Raw genomic sequence first — 12,892 nt, 5'->3', positions numbered from 1 at the left:
TATCATAACGACCTCATCACCATCACAACGACCTCATCACTATCATAACGACCTCATCACCATCACAACGACCTCATCACCATCATAACGACCTTATCACCATCATAACGACCTCATCAACATCACAACGACCTTATCACCATCATAACGACCTCATCACCATCATATTTTGTTTCATAATATCCTTTAAAACTTATCTTAATTAAGGGAAGGTGTTGACGAAAACGTTCTAAAAAATACGTGTTATTATTTATCAGATATTCTAAATATTGAAATACACTACAAAATATAAACGAAAAATTGATTAGATACTGACATTTGATTAATCATAAATACATAATTAACGAAATAGTATATACAAGTGCACAGTCAAACGTAGGGAGGGCTAGTATCCCCTCGTAATTGACCAATCCGTCTCGTGCCGTCTAGCCCAAGTACGTATAAGATGCAGTTCAGATCAGAAAAGAAAAAACACTTTGAACATAAGAATGTTTCTTCCGTGGGATACTTAGCTGCACATATCTAACGATATGTACTTTTCTAGGAAACTTAGCTGCATATATACAATATGTACATGGATATGTTCAGTGCAATATGGACCAGAAGTTCTTGGATAAGCCTGATAAGACACAGAAAATATGTATCAAACTTATTAAACTAAACATATAAAATGAGTGACCTCTTCAAGCTTATTTCTCCTTTTTTAACATTTTTGTTTCAATTATTTCTTTGTTCTTACTCATTTGTCTACGTACGTATCTTTAAGATTGTGCCACAAAGGTCACATTATTCATTTTTCCTAAATGTAAAAAGAAATCAGTTATCAGCTTTACCAGAAGTTTATTTAAAGTACTACTCCATCACAGACACGGGTTGGACCTGGGGTAGAACTCTACGTTTCACAGCTGGCTTTCAATCCTACAATACCACAAAATATTCTCCGCACTTTCAGCTGTGAGAGTGTTATAATAGTAACAGTCAATCCATTATTGTGGTGTTGTGCTGCTGACTAGCTGCTTTCCCTCAGTAGTTCAAAATCAGAGGCAGCCTTACTAGCTTTGTCATAAATACTAAATTACAGTATTACTTTTAACGGCCAGAAATTACTTTTTAAAATGAAATAATTATGTTCTTTTTAAATAAAGCCAATCAATGTAATCCTTCAGTTACGTAGAGAAGTGTTTCTCACCCACCAGTCCGTCACAACCACCCTTCAGTTATCTAGAGAAGTGTTTCTCACTCACCAGTCCGTCACAACCACCCTTCAGTTATCTAGAGAAGTGTTTCTCACTCACCAGTCCGTCACAACCACCCTTCAGTTATCTAGAGAAGTGTTTCTCACCAACCAGTCCGTCACAACCACCCTTCAGTTATCTAGAGAAGTGTTTCTCACAGTCCATCACAACCACCCTTCAGTTATCTAGAGAAGTGTTTCTCACCCACCAGTCCGTCACAACCACCCTCCAGTTATCTAGAGAAGTGTTTCTCACTCACCAGTCCGTCACAACCACCCTCCAGTTATCTAGAGTAGTGTTTCTCACCAACCAGTCCGTCACAGCCACCCTTCAGTTATCTAGAGTAGTGTTTCTCACCAACCAGTCCGTCACAGCCACCCTTCAGTTATCTAGAGAAGTGTTTCTCACAGTCCGTCACAACCACCCTTCAGTTTTCTAGAGTAATGTTTCTCACCCAAAGTCCGTCACAACCATCTTGCCAGGCTTTAGGGTTTCACGAAAATAAACAAACAAAATATTCATATACAAATATTAGCAGTCACCGACAATTTACGGAGGCAGTGAGACGGTCCTTGGTAAATATGAAGAAACGCTGGTCTAGAGTTACTGGAGATCACCGACAATTTACGGAGGCAGTGAGACGGTCCTTGGTAAATATGAAGAAACGCTGGTCTAGAGTTACTGGAGATCACCGACAATTTACGGAGGCAGTGAGACGGTCCTTGGTAAATATGAAGAAACGCTGGTCTAGAGTTACTGGAGATTGGAATTCGTGCATTATATCGTGGCCATCTTCTTTGTAAATATTCTACACGAGTCCTAGTGAGATGAATATCTCATTCAAAGGGCCTGGCATACCCTGGTGGTTAGGAAGCTCAACTAGCAATCTGCCGGTCACACGATCGAGACACGTCGCCTAACATGCTCGCATAATGTGTTACTTATATAATTCTGTAAACAATGTGTCACACATATAATTCTGTGGCTAATGCTATGGATAATGTGTCATACATGATGCTGTAGATAATGTGTCACATGCATAGTGCTATGGATAATGTGTCATACATGATGCTGTGGATAATGTGTCACATACATAGTATTTTGTGGATAATGTGTCACATACACAGTATTTGCGGATAATGTGTCACACACAAACGCACAATATTGTGGATAATGTGTCACACACAAACACACACACACACAATATTGTGGATAATGTGTCACACATATAGTATTTGTGGATAATGTGTCACATACATACATTAACTACACTTACAAAACTTGGTTAATTGTACTTAATACGTAAACTGTTTTCGATGTCGTTAGTCTTTTCGAATCAAATCAACGACAATAGGTGTATTAATCTATAAAAGTATTAATTGCTTTAATTAATAAAAGTACTAATTTATTTTTGTACGTATCATTGGAGGGATTTCACATAAACTATTTCGAGATGCAAATATATAGATGTTATTTCAACAAATAATAAAATATTATAATTAGTAATAAAACTGTCTACTAACAACGTTGGCCTCAGTGTTAGAGCAGCAGAAAAAAATCCAAGTTTTTTTAAGTATAAATGACAATACAAAGACAGCATGTGATGTTAAAAAATCTGTATGTTGTGTTTATTTCTAACATGTTAGCTTACCCTTATGGTCACAACATCAAAACGTCGGTCATTAATCCGATTTTTCCATGTCACGTTTTCAGAGGATCAGGGTGTGGACATGTCTACTGAGTTACGAAACCATCCTGCAGCCAACTACGTATTAAATGACGGGTCGCCTTTGGTTGCTCACGTGCGGGAGTTTATCCCTATAGGTAAGAGGCTTTGTACTTCTCAGCATTTACCTAAACCAAGTTTGTAAACAGAACATACCAAAAAAAAATAATTAAAACCTAAGTGTGTTAGGAACAAAAACGCCTACTTCCTTGTGTAAAATCAGGAGGTGAGTGTTAGGACTACATGTATAAAATTGGAAGGTGAGTGTTAGGACTACATGTAGGAAACCAGAAGGTGAGTGTTAGGATTACATATATAAATCCAGAATGTGACTTTTAGGAATAAATGTATAAAACCAGAAGGTGAGTATTAGGGCTAAATGTATAAACCCAGCAGGTGAGTATTAGGACTAATTATATAAAACCAGAAGGTGAGTGTTAGGACTAAATGTATAAACCCAGCAAGTGAGTATTAGGACTATTTATATAAAACCAGAAGATGAGTGTTAGGACTAAATGTATAAACCCAGCAAGTGAGTGTTAGGACTAAATGTATAAACCCAGCAGGTGAGTATTAGGACTAAATGTATAAAACCAGCAGGTGAGTGTTAGTACTACATGTATAAAACCAGAAGTTGATGTGAGCAGTTCTGATCGGCTATTTTGTTTGCTGTTAAACACAAAGCTGCAAAATGGGGTACATATATATGCCGGGCCTACTGCAGGGATCTAAACTCTAATTTTAGCGTTATAAGCTCCCAAGCTTACCGATATTCTGAGATGGTTTTATTAGAAGAAGTGTAAGAGTACATTCTTGTACTGTGTGACTAAAAAATGTTATATATTTGTTGGGCCTAGAATACTGTTACGTCTCCGTTCGCTCCTTAATTTTCCGTAACTTCGTTCCGACGAAACTTTGGCGACACAAGTCCTTTCTTAATAAAACTGGTTTATTCTTTCTGAATATAACTTTGCGATACACATAATTTCAACAGTCGCGCTATAACAAACGTCTCACGTGCTCGATTTCAACAATACTCAATTACACACTCTCTGACTGCATTTCAATTACTCATTACCCTGTTGTCCCGTCACGTTGTGAACGTCTTATATATACAAGACTAACACATATCTAGTAAATGCTAGGGCATTCTTGAAGGAACAGGATATTTCTAGAAAGAGGTGGTGTGATACTAGTCACGTGACCTCGCTGACGCAACAATACAAATAAGCTCGTCACAGATAACAAGCGTGACTAATAAGAAATAATACAAAAACATCATCTATCTTAAAAAGTAGAAAAGTTTGAAAATAAACGTCTTTGTTCTAAACAAATTGGTTTATTGTGGATTTTAAATATTTTTTACTTCAGACTGTTCACGTAGCGATTAAGGCTAGTTTGAACTTACTGAACTGTAGGTACCGTCAAGAATAAACAAACAATTACAATATTACAAATTAAGACTTATTAATTATAAGTGCAGTAAATATTTACATTTATTTATTATAATTAAAATAAAACCAGGCATAGAGGTTTGGGCGCTCGACTCAGAATGTACGGGTTGTGAGTTTGAATCCCTGTCATCGAACATTTTTGCCTTTTTAATCGTGAGGGCGTTATAACGTAACGGTCAATCCCACTATGCGTTGGTAAAAAGAGTAGTTGGTGTTCATTAGTTGCCTTTCCTCTAGTCTATCACTGCTAAATTAGGGAAGGTTAGCGAAAATAGCCCTCGAGCGTACTGGCGCGAAATTCAAAACATAGATAAAACGTAAAATATTAGACAAAAAGTAGACATTTTCTGAAAGAATACAAATACAGCAATTATCTGTATAGAAACTCAACTAATATAAAATATCTATATTAACAATTGCTTATTGAAGTCTTTAATGAATGTAGTGCGATGTTGAAGAGATAGCCAACGACTATTACACTTTTACTTTGGTTTTCTTTTCCATAACAACTCTTTGTTGTTAAGTACAGATCTACTCAAAGGATCTTCTGTGCTCTGCCCACCGCAGGTACCGAAACTCGATTAATTGCGTTATAAACCTACAGTCTTGCCGATAAACTCCAAGCGGGAACAACCGAGAAACAAGTTTGCCTATCTCTATGAATTAGATTATACAGTAGCCCTCCCCCGGGGGCGTCGTTGGTAAATTTCAGAACTCACAACGCTAAAATCCGGGGCTCAATTTCGCCGCGGTGTACAGAGTGCATATAGCACATTGTGATGGTTTGCTATAACCAGAAATATTAACACAATAGCGCCACACCGAGGGCATTAAATAAATTATATATTTGTTATACGTTTTTCATTAATAGTAAATCTTGTAGTGGCAAAACATAAGTTCGCCCTCACTTTGGACGTGTTGTAAAATTCAGTTAATCCCGTTATTCGGTTAAAAGAGCCAGACAAAGCCTTTGTGGTGGCGCGTGCAGTTGGCATCCTTTCCTCGTACCAGTACTTGAAAATTAGTTACTTAATTAAATCCCAGGGGTCTCTGAACCGAAAGTTTAGTCTACGTCTGCATAAGGTGCCGTTTTGATTGAAATTCCAGTTCTCCTTGAAACATTTTAAAATTCAGAAGCATTCGGTGAGATTGGACATGAGTTTAACCTTACTTGAAAGGGCACGAGGACCTGTTATTCCGGATGTCGTTTTGAACTATTTACTACCCAGGTTTGTAATATCGCTCGGAAGTAAACGCGGCACTTCCGTAGGTGTCTTAAACATCGTCATAAACTTCCGATATAAGAAACTAACGACTGCTGTACATCGATTAGATAAAACGTCACTGCTAATTGTTGTAAAAACTATATTATCATAGCTTTGGTGGTATTGTTGTATAAACTAAGCTATCATATCTTTGGTGGTATTGTTGTAAAAACTAAGTTATCATATCTTTGGTGGTATTGTTGTAGAAACTAAGTTAGCATATCTTTGGTGGTATTGTTGTAAAAACTAAGTTATCATATCTTTGGTGGTATTGTTGTAGAAACTAAGTTAGCATATCTTTGGTAGTATTGTTGTAGAAACTAAGTTATCGTATCTTTGGTGGTATTGTTGTAGAAACTATATTATCATATCTTTGGCGGTATTGTTGTAGAAACTATATTATCATATCTTTGGTGGTATTGTTGTAGAAACTAAAACAATACTACCAAAGATATGATAACTTATTGTAGAAACTAAGTTATCATATCTTTGGTAGTATTGTTGTTTCTACAACAATACCACCAAAGATATGATAACTTAGTTTCTACAACAATACTACCAAAGATATGATAACTTAGTAGAAACTAAGTTATCATATCTTTGGTAGTATTGTTGTTGAAACTAAGTTATCATATCGTTGGTGGTATTGTTGTAAAAACTAAGTTATCATATCTTTGGTAGTAAAAGATAAAGTTCTTAGTTCATGTTATTTTATCCCAAGATAGTATTTTCACTGTATCCCTCTCATTAATAAATTCAAGGTCTTATAACCCTAAAATTTGAGGTTCTATCCTTGCAGTGGTCACAGCAGGGAGAGCGCATAGTAATAACTAATCCACTGTACATGATATGAATTAACAAAGGGAATTTATTCTTTCCATGAAAGGCTTAACTAGAGAAGAGATTCCATCCTAAAGAAACTCATGAACATTTCCTGTCATCCTAAAAGTCGTTTTATTTTCATACAGGTCTGAAACGGAAAAGAGATCACACCCTTCAAAAACTTCTCAACCTTCTGAAAAAGGTTGCTGACCACCGTCAAAAACCAATCCACATCATTGGCAAACACATGAGGTTTGGAATCAGCAAGAAGTGAAAATCTTACATGAACAAAATGAATTAACGACTTTAACACTTACTTTTATTTTCTCATTTAATTTTGCTAGTTTTATTTCTGTTTTTTGCTTAATTAATTATTCGCACGATAGATCTGAGGTTAATAATTAAAGTTTTGATGATTAATTATTTTTATTAATACAAATTAACGTTGTTACCTTCGTTAAAAATTTACGACTTCAACTAAGGCTCTTTTGGGCCAGTTATATAATATAAAATTGGATTATTTAAAATAATAACCTAAAACATTTTCATTTTCATATCTATAAATTTTTTATGTAAGTTATACTGTAACGATTCCATAAACCTCAATTTATAATACGTTAGATAAATATTTGTTAGGAATTTGTAATTGTGTAAAAATAAAAGGCCTAAAAAACCATGTCACTTTAATACCTGATACTTTATTAGAGAGATTTTACTTTATTTGTATCTTTTTGTTAACCTTATCAAATTTCTAAATAGGTGTTCTTTGATCAATTAGAACGTTAATTATTTTTATCTTAGAAGCTATCTTTTGTAGCCTAACTTCCTTTATTATTGTAGGAATGAATGAATAAATCGTTTTGAAAACTAAATTTCGTGTATGTTTTATTTATTAACAGCAAACATATTGTCAAGATAGAATACAGCCACTGAAAGATCTGGCAGAAACAAATATGCAGCAACTTAAAATTAAACAAAACGACAAAAAGAATGAGGATGCACAATGGAAGTCAATTTACTCATAAGTACACGCAAAAAAAAAGAAAGAAATTTGACCGAATCCACTTTTCATAAACTCTGGTGATTGAAAGAAATGTTACCAGCCTTGAAATTCCTCTTCGGTCAATAAAACCGTTAAAAACTTTTTAGTCAGTAGCTTTACAACCATCTTTTGAGAAAGGAAAGCTTTAACTGAATAACAAATTCAAAGTGTAACTAAGCCTTAATTGTTCATTCAGTACGTTTTCTCCCAGATAAGAAAGTAAAGGTGATTATTATAAAAATACTAAGACAAAATCAATGAAGTGTTTTTATTTAATTAAACACTCAACGTTTTGCTTTACAGGTTCTTCGGGTGTGTTCACTAAAACACAAACCGAAACTGACAGTACAGACAGAGCTTCAAATAGTTTAAATAATAAATTCTATTTGAATCTATAACGTACATTTGTACAGCGTGCTTTTGACATATTAAGTAGTAAAGCTTATTGTTGAAATAATTAACTGTTTCCTGTTATAAACATAGGTTCTATCAAGGTTACAGAGTGAAATAACAAAAATATAGGATAAAAAATATAATAATTAACATTATAGGCGCCATCTGTGGTCGTAGTTGTTCCACGAGAAGAGCTTTGAATTTTTCTGTCAATGTACTTGATGGCTTTGGTGAGGACTTGTACAGAGAATGGTGGTTTCAAGTCAGGTGTTACTTGTATATGATTGGTTAAAAAACGATCTTAGAATATGTCTTCTATACATCAATGTGCACTACAGAAAATAAATAACGAAGTGGTTTCCAAATTAGAATAAAATTATTGTTAATATTCAAATTTTTTAATTTACAATATTAAAACCAGGTTGATTTTTATTCTTTAGTTTTTCACGCCTAAAATTCCGTTTAATTAATACAACTAGTGTTATGTATCTGCTTGTTTGATAACTTCCCGTAGAAATTCTTTTTGAGAAACTTCACCGATACAAGTCCTTTCTTAACTAAAACTAGTTTATTCTTTCTCAATACAACTTTATAATACACAGAATTTCCACAGTTAATACGTTTGCAATCTCGATAACAAAACACACACTTTATATTACCGTTACTACCGCTCACTTGACTCAATTATCTGTTTCTATCTCTCTCTCTGATATTCCAGTTCCGATTAATTGACTCGCTTTATCTGGCGCGGTTATATACAGGAATAGAGGGCGTCTAGCAAATACTGGATTATTCGTGGTGTTCCCCGATACTTCTAGATATTCATTACGTGATATCAGCGTCACGTGACTTCCGCTGTCGTAACACTAGTTCTAATTGAATGTTAAGTTTTCATAACGCGTTTCGCCAGTGTATTAATTAGAAACATTATCGTTAATATAGCCAACACGGTATTTTTTTTTCTTTTACTCACGTTTACTCTATAGTTAACATATATGTTTAACTGCTCTTCTTAAAGTTGTTTAAATATGGTATAACAAGTAATTAACTCTTTAATTAACAAAATTACAAATATTTCCAAGATGGCGAACAATATCTTTTCGATTGTTTCAGAAGTTTACGCAAAACTGTCCCTAATTTTGAAATGATAGACTACAAGAAAGGCGGCTAGTCAACAGCACTCACCGTCAACTCTTGGACTACTTTGGTTTTTATAGCACACCTCCAACCCCAAAGTGCCGAACGCGTTTTTTTTTTGTTTTTTTTGGAGAAGAGGGGGGGGGGGATCATGATTTCTCGGATTCACAATCTGGGCATTCTAACCAACTGGTCACGCCAAGTCCGTTGCAAAATGCTTTATATATAGAAATACCCGAAGAACAGGTTTTAATGAACGTTTGGTAACATGTATTTTAAACCAGATAGCAAATTAAAGAGCACGTTAACTTACACAAAGAATGGGAAAACTGTAGTCGACTTTTTGAAAAATGTACAGTGGTAGTTAACCCTAAAACACTGTTACATTCGCTTTAAGTGGAATTGTAAGGACACTAGGAAAAATATCGTCCATTATAGGTGGTTTTCTTCAGTTATATTTAATATAACATGGGCAGTTTTGCAAAGTTTAGTATTTGAACTTATATATATGCTAACTAACAAACATGTAAGAACATAAACACGTGCCATCATTTTCTACTCATATTTTTTTAGAAAGATTTAGAGTTTATTTTCTTTTTCCTGAGAAAAAAAAACTGAAGTGAGATCTTTACTAAAACCGCAGCTTCAGTTTCGGCGTGTTCTCTATTGGTTACAGACTTACAAAATTAAAATCCGGGCTTCGATTCACCGTTGACAGAGCGCAGATGGCGCGTTTTGTGGTTTTGCTCTGAAACGTAGTTTTGAATTTAAAATCTACTTAACACGTTCGTGTTATAAGAGGTAACCAAAATCCGCCGTATTAGTTTGATTTGAAAATCTTCTGAAGGCCGTGCTATAGATGGCAACCAGGCCAGAGGGTAGTATTCTAGCGAGGCACTGTTATACATATTACATTCAATTAATCTGTTCTCTAGTGTTTGTTGTAGTAGACCTTTGCTAAGTAGAAGAGCGAGCCATTTACTAAGACCAACAATTTACATGTGTTCAAGAAGCTTAATATGATAATGCAATATAATAGGTTGTTAAATTAGTTCGTGATCATGATACAAAATATCTTAAAGCTTGGGATTAAGATGGATTAAATGGAACTGTTTGTATACACTGATCTTCTATGATCATTGGAGCGGATAAGGGGTGTAACGAATTTGTTATTATATCAACGTTTGTTTAGATTAAATGTATATTTAGAAACATACATAACTGATACTGTTAAATATGTTTTGCGAAACTCCCGCCTATTCAACAAAGTTGTAGAAGATTCTCGAGAGTAAGAATCAACAATATATGTGTGTAAGTAAACGCTTAACTTTGTATTGTTACGTAAAACTGAAATTTCTAGAAAGCCTTCCACACGCCTGTAAATATAACCAACGCGACGCGCCAAAAGAGAGAGTATCTATTATTAGTTTTTTTATAGTCAGTGTGCTATAAACTTTGTAAGCTATAACTGTGATTGTTATATCGCTTATCAATCGGAAAACTTAAGATATTTGACCAGGAACGTTTATAAATTTCGAACATTACAAACCATTTAACTTCAGTGGATTCACATTGGACATTAATACTTTTACGAAAACATTACATAACTTCAACGGTGGAAAACTCAGCGTGTGTGGCAAAGGACAAAGCTAGCAAATCGTACCTACATAAACTCGTAATCAACTCGCTCATCATTAAACCCTCGATAAGATATCAAGGAAGTTCCAGACTAGAAAGAAGACTTTATATTGTCTGTAAGTTTGTGAAACGTTTGTTTATAAATCAGTGTTTGTAATAATTATTTGTAATAACTGTTATTGTAAATTGTACTGTTGTGTGTATATTAAAACGTATTTGTGTTAAAACAGAAAACTGTGTATCAATCTTGTTGGTAAATATTACAAACTGACTATATATCGGCATATATTTAAATGCTAACTCCAAAGTACAATTTAACTACTAAATTTAAATTTTCAGTTCACTCAATTTCATACAATGTCTAATACGTAACAGGGGGGTTACAATCATATATCCTCTTGCCCCTTCTATACTATACTTTAAAAAAAAAGATTACTTTGATAAACACATTGATTTTTATCTATATAAATGATAGTCCAGAAGATTATGATATATCTATACATCCAAGGTTCGTGATGTGTAAAGTAATGAATATATATTGATCACTTCCAAGTAAAAGTTCTATCTCAATTATTTTTATTGTTACTATTTGATCAGTGATTAAAGACACAATGTGTTCAGATATATACAGGAAATGTGGGTGAGGACACGTTTCGGTTAATACTGCATGTGAGTGAGAATATGTTCTGATTAATACTGCATGTGAGTGAGGACCTGTTTTGGTTAATACTAGATGTGAGTGAGGACCCATTCCAGTTAATAGTAAATGTTAGTGAGGACCTGTTTTGGTTAATAATATATGTTAGTGAGGACCTGTTTTGGTTAATAATATATATGTGAGTGAGGACTTTTTCTAGTAAATATTAAATGTTTGTGAGGACCCATTCCAGTTAATAATATATGTGAGTGAGGACCTGTTTTGGTTAATACTAGATGTGAGTGAGGACCCATTCCAGTTAATAGTAAATGTTAGTGAGGACCTGTTTTGGTTAATAATATATATGTGAGTGAGGACTTTTTCTAGTAAATATTAAATGTTTGTGAGGACCCATTCCAGTTAATAATATATGTGAGTGAGGACTTTTTCTAAGTAAATATTAAATGTGAGTGAAGACATAGCTTAATCCCTCTATTTCCAAGTAAACTGAGCTGACAGCTAAGTTCAATGTTTCGGTCCCTTCTGCTTCTCTTCTTATCAAAGTTCAAATATTTGCAAAGTTTAAATGTCCTATCCATCTCCAATTATAATGATTTAGGTGAAATTAGAAAATTTACAAATTTCTATTTTTACGCCATCTGGAGGTCACATACGACATAACCCCACAATATTCGTCGATACTGTAATTAGATGTACGTTCAAAATTCTGTACACATCAAATTAAATAAATTAATTTCGAATTAAGAAAAAACTCATTATCTTAATGTATAAAAATGAAGAGCTCTGGTATTCAGTGAAAGGCCTCGTCGGCTGTGAATAGAGCATATATGATGTGATCGACATATTTTAATTATACATTATTCTAAACTTTCACTCAGAATTTATAATTATTATTTCATCAAATTTCCCGTTGTTACCAACAACTACTGTTAGATGTGGTTATCATAAAATATATATATATACCATATTAATATAATTGCAGTGCCTTTGTCAGATTTGTATTATATATTTTTTAACATCAAATGAAGAGGAAAATTTTAGTGTTTCATATATGGGAAAACTTGTGCCCCACCCCCCGTTCAACATCCTCCTTAAGTTACTACAGATTTTCAGTTAAATTTTCACATCATAAGTCCACCTGGTGAAAAAATATACGTATAGCTTGGGTGCGTTATAAGAGTAAAAATCAGCCCCTTAGATAGTGTGCTGATGATTGGCTGCTTTCCCTGGTTGGTAGGGACGGCGGGTATTTAGCCTTAGTAATAGCTTTTCTATGAATAAAAGATATAAAAATTTAATGGTTTTGACTTTAAAAAGTCTCCCAGAGGTTCAGTAGTAAAATTACGGATTTACAAAGCTGAGATCCGAGATTCGATTCTCGCTGTGTCCAGAGCGCATATAGCCCATTGTGTAGCTACAAAAACAATAACATATTGTAGAAGTCGGTGAAAACGTACATTTTATTTTGTGAGCCACAAAAATGAGATGACATCAACTTAACCATCCACATAGAATTTTATAC

At 34.2% G+C, this 12,892-nt stretch overlaps 1 protein-coding gene across 1 annotated transcript in view; it reads left to right on the top strand.

Moving 5' to 3' along the window:
- Positions 1-7,318, top strand: part of LOC111083590 — a 9,150-nt gene extending 1,832 nt beyond the window's left edge. Inside the window, exons 2-3 of the mRNA XM_022380204.1 lie at positions 2,949-3,059; positions 6,649-7,318. Coding sequence (XP_022235912.1) covers positions 2,949-3,059; positions 6,649-6,776 — 239 coding nt within the window. The 3' untranslated portion in view covers positions 6,777-7,318. The remainder of the gene's footprint in view (positions 1-2,948; positions 3,060-6,648) is intronic.
- The last annotated feature ends 5,574 nt before the right edge of the window (positions 7,319-12,892 follow it).

The sequence above is a fragment of the Limulus polyphemus genome, unplaced genomic scaffold (genome assembly GCF_000517525.1).
Source record: "Limulus polyphemus unplaced genomic scaffold, Limulus_polyphemus-2.1.2 Scaffold10209, whole genome shotgun sequence".
NCBI classification, from domain to species: domain Eukaryota; kingdom Metazoa; phylum Arthropoda; class Merostomata; order Xiphosura; family Limulidae; genus Limulus; species Limulus polyphemus.
This window is presented reverse-complemented; position numbering and strand designations above follow the sequence as displayed.